General features: G+C 33.6%; 3 protein-coding genes across 5 annotated transcripts; all 3 read left to right on the plus strand.

The window, feature by feature from the left end:
- The first annotated feature begins 3612 nt into the window (after positions 1 to 3612).
- LOC105783266 (isocitrate dehydrogenase [NADP]) lies at positions 3613 to 12284 on the plus strand. Its single transcript, XM_012608619.2, has 15 exons — positions 3613 to 3907; positions 3993 to 4036; positions 4105 to 4214; positions 4320 to 4357; positions 4949 to 5026; positions 5144 to 5197; positions 5280 to 5381; positions 5520 to 5611; positions 5700 to 5803; positions 5916 to 5984; positions 6068 to 6183; positions 6355 to 6389; positions 7040 to 7182; positions 11782 to 11904; positions 11987 to 12284. The coding sequence occupies exons 1-15, from the start codon at positions 3856 to 3858 to the stop codon at positions 12078 to 12080; spliced, it is 1254 nt and encodes a 417-aa protein (XP_012464073.1). The 5' UTR covers positions 3613 to 3855; the 3' UTR covers positions 12081 to 12284.
- A 1233-nt stretch (positions 12285 to 13517) lies between these two features.
- Positions 13518 to 19630, plus strand: LOC105783938 (peroxynitrite isomerase Rv2717c). Of its 3 annotated transcripts, none has more exons than XM_012609651.2 (4): positions 13518 to 13889; positions 13973 to 14041; positions 19029 to 19160; positions 19244 to 19630. In XM_012609651.2, the coding sequence occupies exons 1-3, from the start codon at positions 13584 to 13586 to the stop codon at positions 19149 to 19151; spliced, it is 498 nt and encodes a 165-aa protein (XP_012465105.1). In that variant the 5' UTR covers positions 13518 to 13583; the 3' UTR covers positions 19152 to 19160; positions 19244 to 19630. The 3 variants fall into 3 exon arrangements, with proteins under 3 accessions (XP_012465105.1, XP_052483160.1, XP_012465104.1); XM_052627200.1 differs by having other exon boundaries at positions 19250 to 19630; XM_012609650.2 differs by having other exon boundaries at positions 19029 to 19630.
- Positions 19631 to 21864: 2234 nt separating this feature from the next.
- On the plus strand, positions 21865 to 24460 carry LOC105783036 (aspartic proteinase NANA, chloroplast). Its single transcript, XM_012608203.2, has 2 exons — positions 21865 to 22661; positions 23462 to 24460. Exons 1-2 carry the CDS (start codon positions 22066 to 22068, stop codon positions 24285 to 24287), a joined length of 1422 nt encoding a protein of 473 aa, XP_012463657.1. The 5' UTR covers positions 21865 to 22065; the 3' UTR covers positions 24288 to 24460.
- Positions 24461 to 24499: the final 39 nt, after the last annotated feature.

The following is a 24499-nucleotide window of genomic DNA, read 5'->3' on the forward strand; positions in this document are numbered from 1 at the left end:
CTAGTTAATGGACCACGTCACCTGTTCCGTTAGGCCTGTAATAAAAAACGTTAGTGGGTGACTGGTTTGTTATTTTCCTAAAATTTAGTGACTGAGTTAAAAGTTGAGTGCTTATTGGTGTAGTTTACCCTTTTCTTTTTAAATACATATGTTTGACACTCATTTTCGTATTGGATATTTATTTGTCTTAAACACTCACACACCAGTCTAAGTAATATAGATAGTTTATAGGTTCAAGCATGTGTAGATAGTTTATTTACAAGAATATATGAACAAAGCAATCTCAAGGAAAGTAGCTAGTTTTATTGGTTTTGGTTACAAAGCAACGATCACAACCAAAGGTTAAGGCTAATGGAGTCTTTCTTTTAGATCAAGAAAGATAAAAGAAAGGTCTCCTAGTGAAACTGTGCCATTTTAATACTGGCAATGTTATTTTCCATTTTGGTTGTAATACTGACAAAAAAGATAAAGGTTTAGTGTAGTTCTGCTTCCTTGTAGACATCATGTTCTTTGCAGGTATTTGCATCTACCCTTGTAATACTGACAATGTTATTTCCCATTCTAGTTGTTTTCTTAATATTGAGCTATTGGTTAATGCAAAGATACCTGTGAAAGTTTTGGCTTAGGCATCATATATACTCAAAAATATATTATTATGGTATTTACATGACTTTTAGTGGCATACCATATTTTTGACATATGGCGTGGTAATATTTTCATTTCTTATCAAATGATGTGGAACTTGTTTTCTTTAATTATTAATAATGTTGTTTCTTTCTCAACACTTGTTGTGAGAAGTGCAAAAGGTGTCCAATCTGTTGTGTTTCTATTGAAGAGCAACTGTTGGTCTATGATGTCTAGTCTCAAATTATCTGTAGAAAAGTTGGTGTAAATTTTTTTTTCAAACCGTTTTGAATTTGCTTGTGTTTTTAGATGAAGCAACTAGGGGTGAGCATTCGATCGAATCGAATCGAATCGAATCGAAAATTTTCGAGTTAATCGAGTTTTCGAATCTCATTTTATCATCCTAACTTTATTTGAAGTTTTCTCGAATCGAGTCGAGTGAGATGGAATTCGAATCGAATCGAATCGAATATATTTGTTCGAGTTAAATTTTAAAAAATAATTTTAGGTCCTTGTAACCATTGTCACCCATCATAATAAAATTTGTCCACCTTAATCAAATTTTTATTAACTTTCATCACCTCATAATTTATTTATTAATTTTTATATCTTGGTTAGCTTATTTGTTTGCTTAGTTGTTTCAATTATCTTCGGATCCTTGTCACTATGTATTTTGGAATTAAAAATATATTAAATATAAAAATATGATTTTTAATAAAATTTATTTTAAAATAAAATTTGAAATTGATACCAATATAAAATTTTAACACGAATATTTTATGGCATAATTAAGAATTCAATTTTAATATAAATATTCAATATGACTAAACAATTCAATAATATAAATAATATAAAATGTGAAATTTAATTTAATAATATAAATAGTATATATAAATAAAATTATTACTATTTATGTTTAGTGATTTTTTGGATAATTTTGATTTTTATTTGAGAGTAAAGGGTGAGAAGTAAAAGTTTAGGGGAAAATAAAAGTTTTGGGGAATAAAAGTTTGAGGAAAGTAAATAGGGGAGTAAAATTTTGGAGGAAAATATTAAAAAAAATTGGAGGGGGAGGGTTTGGGGTAGATGGGAGGTGGGATGGGAAGAGAATAAAAGTTTTAGGGAAAAGTGGGAGGAGTAAAATTTTGGGGAAAAATAAAAGTTTTGAGGGTTTTGAGAGTAAAATTTTGAAAAAAAATGAATGGAAGAGTAAAATTTTGGTGGGAAATGTATTTTGAGTAGATTGGGGTTGGGAGGAGGAGTAAAAGTTTTGGGGAAAAGTGGGAAGGAGTAAAAGTTTTGAGGAAAAGTAAAAAGTTTGAGAGTTTAGGTAAAACTGTAAAATATTATAGTTTGATATTGAATTATTGAATTATTCGAGTTATTCAATTGAAAACTCAACTCGATTCGAACTCGAATTGAAAAAAATTCGAGTTGATTCGAATAACTCGATTAACTCGAATAACTCGATTCGTTTAACTCGAAATTCGAATTTTTTTCGATTTTTTCGAGTCGAATCGAATTTTGCTCACCCCTAGAAGCAACCATTGAGAAGCTGGTCATTCTGGTTTCTCCAAAAGTGATATAGTTGTGTTTTGCCACTTAATAAGTTGTAAATGACTAGTTGCATTATGAAATGAAATTATAATGATTTTGACATGTTTTGTGATAAATCATAGGTCTTTTTCCCTTTTTCTCTTATGAAATATAAATAAGGATGGGTAGCATTATTCTTTCACCATCCTTATATAAATCATGGGTCCTTCACCATCCTTATTTATATTTCATAAGCAAAAAAGGGAAAATGACCCATGATTTTTAGGAATTATATGTTAGTCTTGGATTTTTAGGAATTATATGTTGCTTGGGGGGGTTGCATTTTGAGGATAAAGAAAGCTTGACGAGTTAAATCTTTTGGTTTGTGATAAGGAGGAGAAAATGGTGGGACAGTATGATTTGGCTAGGGTCAAATGGAGAAATAATCAGAGTTGTTGAGCAGAAACAACCAAATGAATGCAGATATAATGATGCAATTGATGCTTTTTGTACTATAAAATGTTGTAGAGGAAGATGAAAATGAATTTCAAAAAATCTTTTAATATAATTTAATATAAAATATTATTTCTAAATTTCAAAAATATAAAATATGATTTAATATATTTGTCATTTGAGTAATTTTTTTTAGATATTTATCATTTACAATTAAACGTATGAATACTCTTACAATAATAACAATAATAATTCTATCTAGCCAAACAATTGTTATACCTATTCAATTTCATTCCAATTTCTTTTTCTCAGAGTGACTATTATATTACAGCCCTATTCTATTACAGATTTATTTCATTCTAGTGAATTAAACTAGCTGTAAAAGTTGGATTCTTTCAAGAAATGTTCTCTCCAATAAACCTGTTGGAGATGAATCGAGAATTGCAGAAGAAAAAAAATGGAACCAAAAGTGGCTAACATCATTGAACAAAGAAAGGATGAAACTGAGTCCAAGGTTGGTGATGATCACTCTGTGACAGACATGGCGCCGAAGATTGATGTATTAGTGAACAAGGTAACCAGCTTAAAAACTACAATTTCATCTCTGTTAGTTCTTATTCAAAGATTAAGATAAAAAATGATGAATTTCAAGTGCAAATTCAAAGCCTAGAAAATGGTAAGGCAATCTGATTGATAGGAATCTTGATTTGAAGATGCAGATGATGGAGCTAAATTTGTTATATATAAGGTCATGATTTGAATATGAAGATATAAAAAAAAAATCCTTTTTTAATTTTCTAAAAATAAGGATTAAATTCTGTAAAAAAATAAGGATTAAATTGGAATAATGTGTAAATATTCAAGATTAATTTTAAAATTATAATAAATTGATATAATATGCTACGCCTAGATTTATTATTATAGCAATTGTAAAACCAACACTACTAATGAAATTGAATAAAAGGACAAAAAGTGATTAGTTGCAGTTTACCACCCCCCACCCTTAAAAAATAATAACAACCGTATGGTGATTCCGATGGGGACTGCTTACTGAGTAGTCGAAGAAACATTCTGCGACTGAGTTGACCTATTTTTTGGAATTGAATCATTTGTCTGGACGGTGGCCACATAAGGAAGGCGTACGAGAAGCTGAGGTTCTGCAGAATCAATATCCCATGATCTTTATTTGAAACCTCTGAGAAGGAGTTGGTGAGTGGGCGTTTCAAGTAAATTCGAATCGACATGGCATTCCCTACTAAGATAAAAGTGATGAATCCAATAGTTGAGATGGACGGTGAGATTCCAATCCCCCGAATTCTCTCTTTCCGCTTTTTGTTTCTCTACCTTAACCGCTGATTCTTCCTTCCTTTCTAATGCAGGAGATGAAATGACGCGTATTATTTGGAAATCTATAAAGGAAAAGGTATTTTTTTTCAGTTTGTTTTTGAGGGTTTTTTTTTCTTACATCTGTTTTTGGTTGAATGTTTTCAGCTAATTTTTCCCTTCTTGGAGTTGGATATAAAATATTTTGACCTTGGTCTTCATAATCGTGATGCCACGAATGATGAAGTTACCATCGCTAGTGCCGAAGCTACTCTTAAGTATGGCTTTGAAATCAGTGTTCATATGTTTGTAATTGTATGCAACATTTGATGTCTTTGCTTGCTTTGCTTTGCCATTAATTACTTTTGTATTTGTGTTTTTAGGTATAATGTAGCAATTAAATGTGCAACCATAACTCCAGGTATGAGTTTCCTATTTTCTTTTCGTTTTTCTTTTCGAAGTTTCAAGAGTTCCAATAAAATCAATCATTACTTGTACTGAACTAAACATCTAACTCAACAAATAACTTAGTTCTATCTAATTAACTAGCTAACTATCAAAGTAAATTTGAAGGGTGAGACTCGAACCTGAAATATGAAAGTTACCATCAGAATCAGTCGTTAAAAAAAAGTGTGGGATTCAAAATTGGGCAAGTGTTGGATTCACAATTGAGATCTCAAAATTCCAAGGCCTCAACCTACTATGAAGAGAGGGAAGAGGAAGAAATGAGAGATAATAAAGTGGAAAAGTAGAAAAAAAAAAAAAAGAAAAGAAATTTGGACAATGCTTTTTTTCTTTTTTAGTTTTTGTAAGGAGCAGAATAGGTGAAAATGTTTCCATGTCTCATGTTGTTTCATTGTAAAATATCTCATATCATCACGGTAATGGTGTTTTCCTAATGGGATTAGTAATTTTACACATTATTAACAATGTCTACATGGAAGAGGACTGCAACTGTCCAGATTGACTAAAGAGGGTTTATCAAAGTGATTTACTGTATGATTTTTGACAGATGAAGGTCGTGTTAAGGAGTTCAACTTAAAGAAAATGTGGAAAAGTCCAAATGGGACTATTCGAAACATTTTAAACGGTTGGTGATTCTCACTTGGTATCATGTTGTTCCCAGTTTTTGGTTATTATTATTTGCTTTTATTTTGGGGGTTTTGAAACAGCTAAAATTATTTCTTATTTTTTTTGGTGATTCCAGGAACTGTTTTCAGGGAACCAATTATCTGCAAAAATGTCCCTCGGCTTGTCCCTAGTTTGAGACTTCATCTTAATATATCTTTTTTATTATTCTTACTACTACTGTTATTTGTATTTATTCATCAAAAACATTACAGGTTGGACCAAGCCAATCTGCATCGGAAGACATGCTTTTGGCGATCAATACCGAGCAACTGATTTAGTTGTACAGGAATCTGGAAAACTTTTGCTTGTCTTCGGTAATCTTGTATTTTTAATAGAGAGATTCTGTTAATTCATGTTTTGTATTTTGAATAAGATTGTAGATTTTCTGTAAAAGAAAACCCGAATCAATCTTCATTTATCTTATTTTATCTCATTAATCTCAATTTTTGCAGTTCCTGATACGAGTAATGAGAAGAAGGAGCTTGAGGTTTTCAACTTCAAAGGTGCTGGTGGTGTAGCTTTGTCAATGTACAACACTGATGAGGTACATGTTCAACATGTTTTGCTGATTGTATGATCCAACAGGTTTCTAGAAGCAATTAACTATTATTATGGCTTTGAATTGGAAACAGTCTATTCGTGCTTTTGCTGAGGCTTCAATGACTACTGCTTACCAGAAAAAATGGCCACTTTATCTAAGCACAAAAAATACAATTCTAAAGAGTTACGATGGAAGGTTTGCATTTGCATTATATGGTCTTTTTCTCATTTTGAGTTATTATTTGATCTTTGTTACCATGTATTCCTATGTTCTGGTGATATCTTCTAATGTTTTTCTTTTTATGAAGATTCAAAGACATATTCCACGAAGTTTATGAAACCCAATGGAAATCAAAGTTTGAGGCAGAAGGTATTTGGTGAGATACAGTACCCATTGCAGTTTGCACTTGTTCTTAGTTGGAGTAACTACACTGACAATGCTTATATTGCTGTGTTGTAGGTATGAGCACCGGCTTATTGATGATATGGTTGCTTATGCTCTAAAAAGCGAAGGAGGTTATGTATGGGCATGCAAAAACTATGATGGAGATGTCCAGAGTGACTTCTTAGCCCAAGGTCTATCATAATTTAAAATTATTACATCTGCTTCATATGTAATCATGATCAATTGCTTCTTGAAAGTGAAAGTAAGAAGCATTTCATTGAGATATCTTTAACAAAGGTTTTATTGTTATGCTTGATTTCTTTTGTTGAGTTCCTAAGCACTTTTTTTTTGGCATGGGACAGGGTTTGGATCACTTGGGTTGATGACATCAGTGCTGGTATAGTCTCTCTCTCCCTCTCAACCACACTCATGCTTAGACAGACAGAAAACATAACCCATATGCAGAGCAACATAATGGCCTCACACATGAAAAAGAGGAAAAAAAAGACAAAAATATCCATGCACAAGCACCCACAATGTAACAACAATTAGGGAATTTTTGTGTTTTTGTGAGCTGTTGGTGGGTCTTTCCTTTTTTCTTTCTTTTTTTTTTTTTTTTTTTTGGGGGGGGGGGTGGTATAAATATAATACTGATGAAGCAATCCATCATCTCTTAGAAGATAGAAGTTTTAATTGCAAGCATACTTGGACAATTAGCATAAAATCATAGTTGCAAGGAAACAATTCTTACGTTAACATTGATCAATAATTCATTAAGTTTACATTGAGGTTTTACTAGCATTGCATTATTGTAATTTGTAAATTAGTTATATAATTATTTTAACACAAACAAAATTAGTATAAAGTCATCACGTTTACGTATACTAAGGGAAAATGTTTGGTTTATAAGGTGGGTCCATTGTACAACTTTGAAAAAATTCATTATGTTCGCAACGCTGACTACTATGACAAATCCCAGAACTTTGATTTTAAACCATTATCTTGTATTTTCTTTTTGGTTATATGAGGAATTTGATTCCTTTTCAGATGTGCCCAGATGGAAAGACTATTGAAGCTGAAGCAGCCCATGGCACAGTTACCCGCCACTACCGTGTTCATAAAACAGGAGGTGAAACTAGCACTAACAGCATAGCATCAATTTTTGCTTGGTCACGTGGCCTTGCACACAGGTATTGACTTGTTATTCTTAATCTAGTTATTGAATGTATGTAGTTTATTTTCTGAAAAGCTTGGAATCCTTATGATGGTGGTGTTTTAAGTCTGGGTTAACTTCTCTTGGAAACTAGGAACTCTTGATGAACAATAATGTGAAGGAAAATACACAATAATGTAAATCCTTGCATTTGGAATCATTTGCAATTTTTCATGGAAAACAATTTTCCTAGGCTTTTGGACCAACATTTTAGAAAATAGGATGGTTAGTGCATGTCAATAAATTTCCTATATTGCCCTTGTTTGCAGATATATTTACCTGAATAAAATTTTCTTAGTAATTCAAATTATACCGTGTAATAGACACAAAGTTGATCATTTTAAATAGTCAATAGTATCTTAACTAAGTTTGATGCTCTCCACAAAACAAAATATATTATGGTATAAATGGAAAAGGAGTCCAAAATAATCCTTATTGTTAAACTGTAATTTAAATTGCATTCAAGCACCTTTGACATAGATGACCTGTTTGTCCAATCACAATTTTGTCCATGTTAATCTCCTGTTATGGTCTCTAGTTATGGACCGAATCACTGGACGATTTGTGGGAAAATCGTTTACCTTAGCGGGGCTTTTCCCCTTGTTTTTGTTTCTTCTGTGCAAATGCCTTATGGTGAATGTGTAGTACTCTTCAAAGGGGGTCCCTTACCTTAGACTCCTTAGAGGAAGTCTTAAACCTCTTAAAATTGATTTAATCTGAAATTTATTTCTGCCAATCGGCCACTTAGATAGAGGTTACATAGGTTTACTTGTTTGAATTAAATACTTATAAGCTAAGGAAATTAAAACAAGGATTCTAAATAAAGAAAGACACATAATATCATAAATATACTTTGAATTAAAGAAGATCTCATCCTCCTAATAAAAATAAGCTAATCTCTCTGAAAATAATAATTAATGTCTTCAATGGCAAGATAATAATTGATGTCTAACATTACTCCCCTTTAAGAAAAAGAGCTTGTCCGCAAGCTTGAGATTGAATGGTTCGTGCATTTTTTGGCCTGTTATTGCATGCGAGAAGATTTAGGTTCCCTACCCTCCTCTTGAGTCTTGATTCTGTGCAATATCGTTAGGATCTTTTCTCTCCCACCAAAATAAGTTTTTATGTTGGTGCCTGAACGAGTACGGTCTGTCACAATCATAGCAAAGATCCATGTCTCTTCGTTCTGGCATCTCTGAACAAGTCAACCTTTTAGAAAAGGGAGGGTTTGTCTTGCTGGCACTAGAGTCTCTTCTTGATGCCCGACTCCCATCCGAATTGACTTTTGACGCTAAGTAAATAGGTCTGGTTAACTGTTGTTTTTTTCTCAAAAGTTCTTGTCTAGTTCATTGCCTGAATTGGAGGTTTTTGTATCTCCACATCTAACCGAATGGAACTTGACAACCCTGTGGTAAATATGTCAACTTGTTGATCTACTCGCACAGATTCAGTATGGGCTAACAGCTCCTCAAATCGGCACTAGTATTCCTCTACCGTTCTTGTCTGTCTCAATTCTATCAGTTCTCCCAGGGGGTTATCACGCATCGGTGGCCCAAATCTGATCATACAGTACTCCTTGAAGGCAACCCATGAGAGAGATAGAATTCCTCCTTTTCCATCTGGTAAAACCACAAGTGTGTGTCTCCCATAATGTGAAGCTCTCTCAATCGCACTTCATCTACCTTAGTTGTTTTTTTTATTTGAGAAAATTTTCTCACACCTGTGTAGCCAAATTAAGAGATCTTTCGTTCCGTCAAAGGTTGGAAAGTCTTAACTTTATATTGCGACACCATTCTTGAGCCACTTGTTGACTCTGCCCTGTTCTCTTGTCTATTTGGTCAACTACCAGCTTCGTTGACACTGTTGTTTCCTCTGTCAAACCCTCTTTCCCTTTCAGGATTCTGGTTGGAAGCTATCAATTCTTGTATCTGCAGACAACTGTTGCGATAGCTTATTTTCCAACTTTTCAATGCTTGCAGCCATTGTAGAATTCCCTTCTTCTAGTTTTGCGTCAAATTCTCTGTAAGGTTGGAATCGTCTGTGGTGTCTGGCTTTGAGACCAAATTGTTACAGTCCCGAGTTCTGGATCAAGTCGCAGACGATTTATATGAAAATTGTTTAACTTAGTGAGGCTTTTTCCCTTGTTTCTATTTCTTCTGCGCAAATGCCTTCATGGTGAATGTGTGGAACTCTTCAAAGGGAGTCCCTTACTGTAGACTTGTTAGAGAGTCTTAAACCTCTTAAGATGAATTAATCTGACTTAATTTTATTGTTGTAATCAGCTTCTTAAATAGAAATTACAGAGGTTTACTTGTTTGAATAAAAAACTTATTGAAGATAAATCTGAATTTTTCTTATTCTTAGTAGAATCCTATTACAACCTAATATAGGCTAAAGAGTGGCTGGAATCACAGTCCACTAAAATAAAAAACAGAATTCCTATTAATTAGGAATCCCAACAAAACAGGAAAGTGAATAAATTGCAATAGCTAATTCCTAATAAACAAAAACTAAATCTAATCTTCTAAATAAATAAATAAATAAATAATGATCCCTTTTTCTACACTTATAAGCTAAGGAAATTTAAACAAGGACTCTAAATAAAGAAAGACTCCTAATACCATAAAGATACTTTTAATTAAAGAAGGTATCCTAATAAAAATAAGCTAAGATCTCTCTAACAAAAATAATTAACATCTTTAATGGCAAGACAATAATTAACGTCTAACATCTCCCTTAAGCATTCACTTTCAAACACAGATGATAGATTGCATAATTTAAACTTGAACTTCTAGATACAATAAGGTGTGGTAAATTAGTCAGATTATCTAAACTAGTTTTAACTCCAGTTACATTGATGGAGCATCACCTTGAGGTTTTATTAGGTTTTCTATTACTTAGAGATATATTTTGAGTTTTTAGATTATGACCAACCATGCATAGATCCCATTGCCCCACCCGATTTTGATTGTGCTGCATCTCTTAATCAATTTTTAGGAAGCCGAAAATCTTTGCTTTTTGAATAATCCCTTTACTTAAGTAGATCACTCTACTCATGGCATCAACAACCTTGTTCTTTACTTTTTACTTAAAATTGCTTTTCCAGTAGTATGCTAAACTTGTCTTTGTATGTTCAGTGTCTTCCTTGATGCTCTTCTTGATCCACCAATTCAGGCTTCAGGATAGCACCCTTCCACCTGTTCAGCTTAATCTGTTTCACATGCAGCCAGTGCCTTTATTATTTCCATCCTCTTTTCACCTCTGATTTAAGGTTTGATTGACAGTTTTACAAGCAAAACAAAGATTGTGATGCCCATGTTAGCCTCACATTCCTGTATTTTCTTCTATTTCTCTTTTTGATCTCTGATATCCTAATGCCTCTCTAGTCAGAGCAGTGTCACAACTACCATTGCTTCCTCTGATATGATATTATCTATGCTTTTCATTCCTGTTTTGGTTCTGAATTCTGATAAAACCTATTTCATATATATATATATATATATATATATATTCTTTTTACTTTACCAAGGAGCTTCAGCATGTCTGTGGCTCTGTGTTTCATATACCGAAGACCTTTCTATTCCCTTTCCAAGTGAAAACTTGCTTTTCTTTTCCTAATGTGAAGATTTTTTGTTCTCTTATAAACTGAGTCCTTTCTTTTCTTCCTATCTGGATATAGCTCTTTTTACTTGGATGGAAAGCAATATATGTTTATTATAGGTTGAAACTACATTCTGAAATACTGCTGCGGTAGTTCATGTATTAATCTGATTCTGATGGCTCCTTCCATTGGATTATGAACTTCTGAAACCCTTCATATTTGGTAAATACTATTTCATTGTCTAGAACATCTTTGATAAACTTTACCTTACATTTTAAATGTGGCAAAGATGCTGCTTTCTTGAAGTTGTTATGCCCTCCATAGATCCTTGGTAAGAAGCAAGGTCTTTTGCATTAAAGATGTGGATAATTTCTAAATCTTATGGCAACACCAAAAAATGTAAGCTTTTGAATTGAGTGAAGTTTTGTTTGGGGGAGCAGTTTCTTCAGGAAATATCTCTGGTCATTAATAACCCTCTTGAAATAAAATCTCTTGTAGCTTTTGTTGCTAACAACAATATTTTGTTAAATTTAATCAAGAATTTCCTGAAGGCTGGATGTATTGAGGAAAATAAATTTAATGGGATGGTGCAACCCATTAAATGTTAAATGGCAAATTCTTCAATAGATAGTATCATATCCCATTTAGAGAAAGGCTTACCAGCCAAACGACACAGTAGTTCACCTAGATTTCAGTTGAGAACATAGCATCATCTATCTGAGGCACAGAAGCCAAGGAATATTCCTTATTGGAACTTCAGATTTGCAAAATCGAGAGAAGATCCAATTGCATGGAAATTATATCGCTACAGTTTAAACTTCAAATGCAGTTTGTTTGAAACGCTTGTATGAATTCCAAGATTTTGCCAAGGAATTTCCGTACGAAACAAAACACTACCGTAAGAATGCTAAATTTTAATACTGCTTGAGAGTTGAGACATGACAATTGCACTTAGGCAATATAATGTATATGCAGGGCAAGGTTGGATGGTAATGATCGACTTCTAGATTTTACTCAAAAACTGGAAGCAGCCTGTGTTGGAACAGTTGAATCTGGGAAGATGACAAAAGATCTTGCGCTTTTGATTCACGGTCCTAAGTAAGTTCTCTCTACTAGCTTTCTAAAAGTTTTGCTGCACCTTAGGCAAGTGTATGTGAAATTAAATTCATGTGTTTTGCAGGGTTAGTAGGTCTCAGTATCTAAATACCGAAGAGTTTATCGAAGCAGTAGCCAAAGAGTTGAGTAACAGAATGTATGTGAAACCAAAGTTGTAAAGCATGCGTGTATTGTGTGCCCTCTCGTCTCACTTTTAGCTTTATTTATACTTGCCAATAAATAAGGTCTGATACATGTCCTGCACTGCATGCCAGTTATATAGATTTATAAACAAATAATGTATTGAATTCTACATAAACATTATTTTGGGACACTTTATTTGATTGAAACAAATAAGTCTCGATGAGATAGTTTTATGTTTAGAGTGTTATCGTCTTTTATAAAGTACCTAATTTCAGTGAAATCAAAGACGTTGAGTTCATTAATCTGTATGAACAATGAACATGGTGAAATTTCCATTGTGTGCGTTGGGAGATGTTGGACTTTTGGATATTTCCATTGATTTCCCTTTGTAGTTTTTCACGTTAGAGACTGCAAGGCAGGCTTTCTAAAATGTCTGTAACTTAAGTCCTGAAGATAGATCCTTTTGTACTATTTTTCTAAAGAGGTGAAAATTTGCAATGATTTTTTAAATTAATTCCATCCAACATCATGGAGCAATTCCATTGGATTCTAGAAGTTTGTATTCTTAATTTCGTTACAGAAACCTAAATCTTACATTTAACATAGTATTATTACAATCATATCTTTATTTCCATTCAAGTACAAATCTTATCCCGTTATTTGAATACAACAATCTCGATTGATTTTGTTTTATTACTAAATATTATATTTTATTAAAAATTTAGTTAACATACTATCTTCTATTAAACCCAAGTGAAACGAGAATTTTAACCATAATTCTATATTCTAAAAAGTATTATCTTGGAATATAAGATTATGCCGAGAATATAAAATGGCTTGAACCAAACACTCTTGAAAAGGTTTGGTTCAAATAATATAACATTATCGGCCTATGATTGATTTCTCATGTAGGTAAAATGATTTGTCTGGTCTCTCTCAAATTTGATATTAAGCACATTGGTTCTTTTTAAAAAATTGGAGTAATTCAATTTCTCTCAAATTTGAAAGTGAGCAGTTAAGGATAATTAATATTTTTTTGCCAATTGGTAAAATAACAAATGTAGCCTTCAAAGTTTACACGTTCTATCAATTTAGTATTGATTTAATAAATTTATCCTACGATATTTATGTACTCTATCAATTTGGTCTTGATTTAACAAATTTAGCTCATAATATTTACATATTTTGTCAACATTTATACAAAATATATAAAACCAATAGCTAAATTTATTATTATACTAATAAAAAACATACATTTGACGTAAAATACTAATATTATGATCAAATTAAATTGCTCCAATTTTGTTGAGAGGTACAAATTCAATTAGTATAGAAATTGGGAGGACGGGAGAGTAGTTTTTACCCCTAATGCATTAAGTTAAATTTTGCAAAAGTTCAAAAAGTCTAGAGGAAAATGAAGACACGTGGCGTCGGTGCGTGTGAGACAAAACAAGAGGGCGGGCAAAACAGAGCAGATCGATAGCCCAACTTCATTATCTATTGATGCCAAAAATTACAGCGAAATAGTTTGAAAAGCCATGGATAAGGAGAAGAAGGAAGAAAGTAGCGCAATTCACCCCGCGGTTGCGCCACTGTCCTACTTGTTGGGCACATGGAAAGGCGAAGGCGAAGGAGGATACCCCACCATCAACTCCTTCCGCTATGGCGAAGAGCTTCACTTCTCTCACCCTGCGTCTGGGAAGCCCGTCATAGCCTACTCTCACAAGACCTGGAAACTCGATTCTGGTCAGCCTATGCACTCCGAGTCCGGTTATTGGCGTCCTAAACCTCATGGCTCTCTTGAAGTTGTCATTGCTCAGAGCACTGGCCTTGCGGAAGTTCTCGTATTCTCTTCTCCCTTTCTCTTTTCCCTTGTCTTTAACCTCCGTTTTTCTTCTTTTGCTTGATGTATGTTTTATTATATCAGAAGGGGACCTACAGTGCAGAGGACAATGTCATCAAGCTTCATAGCCAAGTCGTAGCCAATGCTTCCAAGGTATTCTTTTCTTTTCCTCTTTTCTCATTTCTCAGCTATATATTTTGCTATCATTATGATTTCTTTTTCCATTTCTATCTCTATTCTTCGTGCTCTTTGAATTTGTTTTGCTCAATTTCAAATAATATATTTCTTTAGTAAAATTGGGTTGGAGTTCCATGTTCAGTATGTTGTGATACTGCCTGTCGTTTGTAGTACCTGAACCTCTAAATCTTGAATAAAAACCTCTGTTTTTGGCATCTCAAGCATGGCCCTTGATACATTTTAGCTCGCTGGCCCTAGCTTTTTGGTTGGGGGATAGTTCAGGGTGATAAAATCAAGTAAATTTTGGTCAAAGTCATTTCTAGCTATGATGGACTCTGTCTTCCTAATCCATTTGCTCAGTTTTTGATTATCTTTACTAGTGAGTGGTGACTTAGATATAGGAACTGTTGACACAAAGGGATATTCTTCTCTGCTTACTAATCCTTAGTAAGTTTAAATTCTTTTACTAATGTTCTTATCATGTCCCACTAGATACACTTTGAAATAGTAAAAAGTACAAATAGTCATTTGAAATGTTTGAATGTGTAGCTTAGGATACCCATCTTTTAACGTTTCTGCATAAAAATTCCAAGTAATCAACTGTTAAAGTTATGGGGTTGGAGTTCCTTTTTCGTTGAAGTTGGGTCTAACTTGAACCATCTATGCCCTTGCCAATAGCAAATTATTTTTAAAGCATGAGCACAGACAATTAGTTAATATGCTACAATGTAATTACTTAACAGAAGCAGTAGCTAAAATTTCTTTGTTGGTTCTTGTTCTGATATAACATCTTCTTCTACGATAGAATATAATGGAACTGAAGGAGAATCTGCCCTTTTATAATTCAAATTTATGCTTCTGGATAAAGTATGATTCTCCACTATGCTTTACATCTTTTGTTATCCACATTTCCACACACTCGTCCTTGATACAAGAAGCAACTGTGCCCTTTCTCTTTGGATTTATTAGTTCTACTTTTTCGTTTTTGCTCACGGCCCATGATTTATATCCACTTGAAACTAATCTTAATGAACTTATTCAAATAAAATTTACTTTGTTCTCTTTTGAGTTCCTTGACAATGTTGCTGCACATTCCACACACTTAGCATTTCTGAAACTGCCACATCAGACTCGGGAATTCCCAACTATCCAGAATAGTTGTCCTGCTAAATTATGTGCTTGTTTCACTTCATTTTGAGTTATATACTGTTGAGATATGGTGCTCCTTGTTTTTATAGTCCTGATATCGTTAACATAGCCTCTTTTTATTACTTTAGCCTTGGATTGTGTGTTATACAGTTGACCTCACTAATGATCTCAATTTGTAATTGCATATTTTAAGAATAAAATGGGATATCATCGTGGAAGTCATAGATATGGTTCATGCTGGTGGTATCACTTAGGAGATGATCGTTAAAGCCGATTCTGAGGATGAGAAGGATGGCTTGAAAATCTAACCAAATTTTATATAGATACCAAAACCAAATAGGATTTATTTTTTATTGACATGGTTTGCATTGGTTCGAAGAAAATAAATAGTGGCATTGGTGAGAAAACTAAATAGGATTTTACACAAAAAGGTCTAGTATGTAGATGGGAATTAAAAGAGTTGTAAAATATATGATAAAGGCAATTTAGCAATGGATAGTGATTTATGTGGAACAACTTTTATTTTGAGAACCAATTAGTGTTTATGTTCAAAAAAATCATTGAGCTATTAAATGAAAACATAGTGAAAAAGTCGGAACAACAGGTTGAGTAAAAGTCAAAACTTAGACAAATGGAATTGAAATATCATAGTTACAGGGAAAGGGAAACTATAAAGTGCAAGGAAAGATGAAATGTCAGATCAACATTTTAAGGTTCTTAATAGTCTATAAAGTTACTAGAAACTGAAAATTGAAGTTACCAACAACAGGATGTGCCAAGGCATGAGAGTAGGGAATATGATGGGTGCATAAAGATGCCAAGAGTGATGAAGTTAGTCCCTTGGGGTCCTTATCTTATAAGTAGTTATCTTTAGAAATTAGATTTATCTTTAGTATTTAGCTTCTGTGATTCTCATTTTGTGAACTATATTGATGTTTATCTCCTTAGGTTATTATTGTTATTATTATTATTATCTTTTATCAATCAACATAAAATTTTGTTATTAGTTAATCTTATCAAGTTGGTTGTTTATGCTATAAGAAAATTTCATATTCTCTTTGTTGCTATGAACCAAGTGGCCATGTTTTCCTTAAGCTCAATTTAGTACTAGAGACGGACTTGAACCATTATATAGATTTAACATGTCACATTTAGGGGTGAGTATCCAGTCGAATCAAGCCATATTGAGTGAAAAAAAATTTGAGTTAATAAGGTTGATTTGTTTTATTTTGTGAACCAAACTTGACTTGAAAAATTACTGAATTGTGTCTAATGAAAAGAAATTCAAGTTAGATTCGATAGATCTGTTCAAGTTAAAATAAATATTTAATTATATTTAAGCATATAAAGCAAGTGGTATAAAATTTTAGGTGACTTGAGAGTCCGCTTAAAAACCACAAATCACCCACAAACACAGATGCACAACTTTTAAGTGGAAAATCATTTGATAAGAACGTAAAAACTACTGGACTAGGGTCCACCTAAAAAGTTTCATTTAACCACAGCATTACAATTTTTTAGCTATCATAAAACAATGAAAGTTCAGAATTTTCACAAAAAATTAAGATTTTTGTTTAGGCTTTAGATTGAAAAGCTATATTAGTTAGATGACTAATTTAATAATTCAAAACTAGCATTTACAAGCCTTTTAGTCATTGTCAAAAAATCTGCTCGATCGAACCATTTGATAATTCAATCGATTTTTTTGAATCGAAGCAGATTTGGCTCACCTTATCAGATAATAGGACGGAATTTTGAATCATTGCCACCCAAATCTTAGACAATCTCATAAATGTAACAGATCACAATCACAATGAAGCCCCACTCCTTGGGACTAAGATCTGACCTGCATGGTATGGAAGCCTGCATCGGGCTGACACATGCTCTGTTACTAATGGTAAGTAGTAACATTCAGGGCCTAAGCATCTCTAAGCCTAGAATTTTTCAAGCCTAAACCATATTACCCTTGAAAGCTTAAGCTCAAGTTGCTAGTTTTGATAGACTTAAATCATACCTCATAAGGAAGAGAAAGAAAAGGTGAAAGCTAAAGCTTCTTTTTTCTCATTGGACCACCACAGTTACCATATGAGGAAGAGAGAACATGGTTAGAAAAGTCAACCACGAAGAAAAAGTCTACAAATCTAGTACTCTCTTACATGGCTATACCAAATAAAGAGCAAAGGCATAAAATGAAGTAATTCCTCCACAACAAACATGAAGGGGCACATGAACTCCACAGAAGTGGACCAATGGGCAAGCCAAATACATAAAGGTATTAGGGACATCAGTACTTTGCCCCCACAAATTCCCCTATTTTGCCTCTCTATTTTATTTCTTTTACAAGTGACGGGATTCGGGTCACACAACTCTAACAGAGGGAATAAGGTCCCCAATGTCACAAGGCTTGCAAAATTGATGCCACAAATGCCACACAAAGAAAGAGTGCAAGCCATGTACACCCCAAGAGGAAGAAAACACAGACATCAACCATCGTGTCAACCATTTTTGAAGGGAGGGATAACACAAAAGGAAGGCCCAAAGAAATCTTGAAGACTCTTCGAAGGACCATAAGGAAGTTCAAGTGGAAGATGTTATTAAAATAACTTTTAACACCTGAGGGATGATGTGAAGTTTTTTCAAGTGGAGGATGTTATTAGAACACCTGAACACTTGACAGAAACCTTCGAGTGGAGAATGTTATTGAAACATTTCAAACTCTTGGAGATGATGTAAAGACCTCCAATACAGAAAGAATTTGTCAAAATAATCTCAAGGACCGAGAGGATCAACAATAAGAACCCTAAAACAAGTGGAGGTCATTACTAAAACACTTTGAGCATTTGGAGAGATGACGTGAAGACCTTACATACATAGAGAATGTTATCAAAACAATCTTGAAGACTTGGAGAAACAATGATAGGATACTAAAATAAGTGGAACTTGGTCACAAAAACACCAAACGCTTGGAAGGATAATGGGAAGACCTCCACGGCATAGAGAACACCATAAAGCAATCTCAAAGACTTGGAGAAAAAATTTCAATGACAAATAACCCCGAATACGTGGAAGTCGTTGAAACTTTTGAACATTTAGACGGATGATAAGAGAACTTGCAATACATAGAGAAAGCTATACTTGCAGAATGTTAATGGAGAAAACATCAAACAAGTGGAGGATGGCATGGAAAACCCTAAACAAGTACAAAAAGTTTAACTATTGCATCAATAATAGTAAATTTCTCATGTGCCATAAACTTCTTGAAAACACGTAGAATAATTAAGTTAATAGAAAACTTTGCACCAAATTCCTCATTTGCCGTGATAGATATGATCTTGCTTCTTAGGTTAGGAAGATTAAATCAATGGAAGCTAAACAAGATAGCACTTCAGTAAAGCATTTAGTCTCAAAGTGTAGAGATTCAACTTGCATATTCCCCACATTCTCAGGTTTAGACAGACCATGTTGCATTATGTCTTTTGTTCCTACCTATTTGTCATCACCTTTTGATTATTTGTTGTGCTTGTTTTCTATGATGGAATTGAAGTGACTGGTTTTTCCCCAATTTTCAAGCATTATCTCATTCGGCCTACCTCATTCTTTTCAATCATTAAAGGCATGCATATTTGCAAGTGGGATCGATCAACTGCAATCCAAATCAGAGAAAATACCCTAACTAATAATCTAAAGTTGTACATTAGGCAGTTTGAGACTTTTTTTTCTAGCCTAGTTTGAGTGAAGAACATAGTGTGGATGGCATATGAAGAATAAAGTGGAGCCTTATTAACGGCAGTGCATTGGTTTTTTTGTTGAGCAGGTGAGGGAGATAAGTCGAGTTTACGAGATGGTTAATGGAGATCTACATTATGTTGTTCAAATGGCTACCAATCTTACCACTCTTCAGCCACATCTTAAAGCTGTGCTCAAGAAGCTGCCATAAAACTTCAACGTAAGTAGTTTTTCATTTCGTTGGACCGGATCAGACTATTTTTTATATAATATCCCTAAACTCTGGTCCCGGTCAAATGCCAGAGGCAGATTGTTTTGGCTACAAAAGATATTGCAATGTGGTGGCCAAGTCACAATCTCTGGCGCAGAAACTGGATTATCGTGTATTGAAGGCCAACTCATTTAAATGTTGACTTAAAACAAGTCCAACTTTCTTATAAATTAAAAAAAAAACTTCATGACAGACAACAACTTATGTTGAAAAGAAATGGTAATGTCTTACTTTAGGGTGGGTGCAGTTTGCAGATTGAGAAAATTAAGATGAATGAACAGCTGGATCATTCATTGACTTTGCATTACTTGACTAAATCAACTGTCTAAATCCTTAGCATTTGGCATTGGATTTACGTTAATTCACCACTATCACATTTCCAGTCGTGTGTGATATTGAATAAATTTAGAATTCCAATATTTTTAACATTGCCAACTTTTCTTGTTCTTTTAAATATCTTTTAAGTCTTTGGGTTCTTTTGTAATTTAAAAGGAGAAAGAGAAACGTTTTTTGCTTTTCCATGTTTTTAGTTGAGAGGCATATGCTGAGCCAACTCCCATCTCATTTCTCATGTGATGTGAGTGAAACCTTTGAATGCGATGCAAGTTCCTTAGCAACTATGGGTTTGAGATTTATGATTATGGAATAACTTTTCTTTCATTTAGCATTTCAATATTATTAAGATACTGTTGTAATAATGAAAAGATCAAGTAACCGAGTATAGACCTTATTAATTTATTTCTCCTACAGCAATCTCTCATAATAGCTTCTTTTTTGTTCCTTGGAAATGGTTGCTTGTAAGTTTTGCACTCTGCCATATACATGAAAATAGTTGCTTTTAAGTGTTGCCTAATGTTGAATACGTTAACCCTATAAACGTTATTAAACAGGATCTCAAGATTTTAATTTAATTGTAGTAATAACAACAACAACAACGTCATTGTCAAATCTGTAGATAAGATAATAAATAAATAAATAAATAAAGGAAGAATTTCCTTGTTTCTGTCTCCTATTATCTCTCTTCAATTATCCCTAACTAAAAGAATGACTGGTTGTTTACAGGTCTTTAGACTCTTCTAATTATTATCTTTAAAACTGTAACTTAATTATTTTATTATAAAATTAAGCAACAAATCTTAATATTAGTATAAATGGCTAAAGTTGATGACAATGCTTCTAGGTAAAGGAGTCTCTTACTTTTATCCACCGATTTGTTATAAATCTATTAAAATCGATTTGAATAAATTAAAATTCTTTTTCAATTTTGACTTACTTTTTTTTTTTTTAAGTCAAAGTAATTCAGTTTTTTGAGTTCAAGCCGAATTAAAACTCGAATAATTCGAACAATTCAAATAATATATTGGCGTAAATACCCTTTTAGTCCCTGTTAATTTCGAAAATGAGCAAACCGATTTCTCTAACAAAATTACTGAAAAATTCAAAATAATCTTGAAAGTTCAAATATTTTAAAAATTGAAATTTTCATAAATTTTTTTTAAATATATATAATTAAAAATTCTAAAGTTAAAGAAAAATCAAAATAATAATTTTGAGGCCTAAACAAGTAAATTATCAATTCAAGTTTATCATATTTTTTCCCTTTATTTTGGTTTCAAAGAGTTCTCAAATTATATTTAAATTTGTGGGCTCTAACAAGAAATATTTATATTGTTACAAGATTTTAATTTGGAATGTTTATTTTTAGTTTAATTCGAACAATTTTACTCGGATCAACTCGACTCGATTCGAAAAAATTTAAATCAAATTAGAATGATAAAATGAAACTGAATGACGCAGAAGTTTTGACTCCAACATTCATCCCTAAAGATAATTATCGAGGTCACAAATGAGATGGTAAATTAAAGTGTAATAAATAAAAATGCAACATTTAGATGATATTTTATTAACATGATTGTGGATTTTATTTATTTCTGAAAATTGAGATGAGAGCAACTTGGTTGCCACAATGCAACAGCTTGAGTTGCTTGAGTTGATTAAAAAAGTAGTCCTATTATTTTAGGTACCCTAATAATTTGACACGAATTAATAGAAGAGCAGGGCAGCCACCGCGTTACTGACTTTTTACTCTTTTTATTAATTTGTTTTGATTAATAAAATGCCAACACAACAATACACAATAATTGGGTTTTAATTTTAGATTCCATCCCTAGATAGTTTTTGCTCTTTGAGGTCAAACACGAAATATAAGAGTTGAATTTTGGGGCAGCCATTTGGAATCCAACCATTGAGAGAGAAGGAACACATAACCCTACTCAACACAGGCAGAGGAAATTAATTACTATTTTTATAAATAATTTTAACTTTAACTCGAAAAATCCTTCTTCATATTTCAGGAAAATTAATAAATTAATAAAATTGAATAACAGTATTAAACCTATAGCTGACATGTAAATTAGCAGTCCAATACAAACACTTCAATAATCTACAAAAATTAATAAATATTATCAATTGAATTAATTTATCTGGTTTTATAAAATTCATAATTAAAGCAATCATTTATATAATAATTAATTAAAAGGAAAAACAAAAGAAAGATGAGAGAAGTGGGAAGGGATGTCTGTGTGGTTGAAGACTTGAAGCAACAATCTATATATATATATATATATATATATATATATATATAGATATGTGTGTATGTTATTTATTACAAGAAGCAAGCACAACCTAATCAAAAATCCTAATTGATGGCAGATTTAAAGCAAAGGGGTATATATAGATTGCAACCAAAATAAGCATTTTTTTCCTACTTTCATTTCTCTTTTTCTTTCTTTCTTCCTGTCTGGTCTGGATCTTCTCTTTTGTTTAATTTGTTTAGAGTGAGAGTATACTAGTTATGAAGGTGAAGCTCATTATTTTAGTCCCATTCATGGTGTTGGTTTCCATGGTTGTAGCTCAACAACATGTTGATCAAATGCAGCATCAACACGATTCCAACTCCATCACATTAGAGTTAATACATAGGCATGCTCCTCAGTTCACCAACAACCACCCTATAACTCAGCACCAACGCCTGGTCGACCTTCTCTACCATGACATTATCCGCCACGGTATCATGTCCCACCGAAGACGAGCCAAAGAAGAGGATCCACTCACTGCATCCATTAAAATGCCGCTTGCCTCGGGTAGAGATTTCGGGATAGGCCAATACATTACGTCGTTCAAAGTGGGGACACCGTCGCAGAAGTTCTGGTTGATAGTCGACACGGGAAGTGATTTGACGTGGATCCGGTGTCGATACCGATGTTCGAGAGGGGATCGTAGTTGTACCAGAAAAGGCAGGATAAACCGAAAGAGGGTGTTCCATGCTCCATTATCTTCATCCTTTAGCCCAGTTCCTTGCTTTTCAGAGATGTGTAAAGTTGAGCTCATGAATCTCTTCTCTCTCACAACATGCCCTACTCCAATTACCCCTTGCGCCTATGATTACAGGTACGCATATTAGATTTAGTATTTAGATTTGGAAACAACTTCTAAATGGAGTTACGACACATTGTTGGTAAATAATTGACCTCACCTCTCCTCTGCTTATGATTTTGTTTATTTCCGTCCAATGTCCAATACACGTATCTCCACGATAGGTGGAGTTGAGTTAAATAACCTAACCCTAAAATTGGGTATTAAAGTTAGAGCTGCTTGGGAGGTAAATGCTGTTGGGAGAGCTGCTAAGGCTCACTGATATTTATGTCAATTGCTTCTTTTGTAGTTTGGCTTTAAATGCACTAAACCAACCTCCAGACAATTGAAGCCTCAGAGTTGGCTTTTAAATTCACTACCTGTCCATATAGTAAATATTGATTCAGAAATTATGATTTGGAGCACGTTTTTAGTTGAATTATATATTTATTACACAAAAATAAAGATTTGTAAATCGGAGAATAAATGGTGTCAGCCATAGTTACCAGATGAGGCTGGGTAGTGCAGATACAATAACCCATATTGCTATCTTAACTACATCCAACACAAAGATATTAGTGGTAGTTATTATTAGTAGGTAAGGTTCACATGACCCAATATTTTTTTGGTACCAAAACCGGACATTCAAGTCCTGTAAGAGTGGGGCCTTATTTTGGGAAAGCCAGCAATTCCTAGTGGTGATGGTGAAATGTGTCTGATTTTCCTAGTGGTAGGGTTATTGACAAAAAATATAAAAATTTATTTTTATAAAAATGAAAATTAATACTTCAATTTGGATTGGTTTGATGTTCAATTCGATTATTATTATGAAACAGGTATTCAGATGGGTCAGCTGCAATGGGAGTGTTTGCTAACGAGACCGTCAGTGCTGGCCTTACCAATGGTAGAAAAACCAGACTCCATAATGTGCTAATAGGGTGCACTGACTCTTTCCAGGGCCCAACTTTGCAAAACGTAGATGGTATCATGGGATTAGCCAATACCAAGTATTCTTTCGCAACCAATGCTGCCGCCACATTCGGTGGCAAATTCTCTTATTGCCTCGTTGATCACTTGAGCCATTTAAATGCCACCAACTACATCATCTTCGGCACTAACCGAAACCAAGTCAAAGTGTCTGGCAATACTCGCCACACCCAGCTCGAACTCGATGCTATCCCTTCATTTTATGCTGTAAATGTGATAGGAATCTCTGTTGGGAACAAAATGTTGGAAATACCAATGCAAGTGTGGGATGCAAGTGTAGGCGGTGGAACAATCATCGACTCTGGCACTAGCCTAACATTTCTAGCTGATCCGGCTTACCAGGCAGTGATGGAAGCCCTTAAGGTGTCGGTTTCAAAATACCAGAGGGTGAAATTGGATGGGGTACCAATGGAGTATTGCTTCAACTCTGAGGGTTTCAACGGGAGTTTGGTGCCAAAATTGATCATTCACTTCAATGATGGAGCTCGGTTTGAACCACACTGGAATAGCTATGTCATTGCTGCTGCTGCTGGAGTTAGGTGCCTCGGGTTTTTGCCTGCACGTTTCCCTGCACTTTCTGTTATTGGAAACATTATGCAACAAAATTATTTGTGGGAATTTGATTTGAAAGGGAAAAGGTTGGTTTTTGCTCCATCTTCTTGCAACAGTAGCTAGTACTTGGTGTTTCAACACTTCCACTCCCATTTTGTTGTTAATAATTCTTTGTAATTCCTCACATTTTTCTTCTATTCACTCCTTTGCTTTCTCTCTTCCCCTTGTACTCATCAAATGTTTTTTGTTTGTTTGTTCGTTTGTGTCTGTTTACACTTTAATGAGATTCTTTGTTATACTGCTGCTTTCCTCTTCACATTGAAACAGTTACTGAT

Source organism: Gossypium raimondii, chromosome 13 (assembly GCF_025698545.1).
Source record: "Gossypium raimondii isolate GPD5lz chromosome 13, ASM2569854v1, whole genome shotgun sequence".
NCBI classification, from domain to species: Eukaryota; Viridiplantae; Streptophyta; class Magnoliopsida; order Malvales; family Malvaceae; genus Gossypium; species Gossypium raimondii.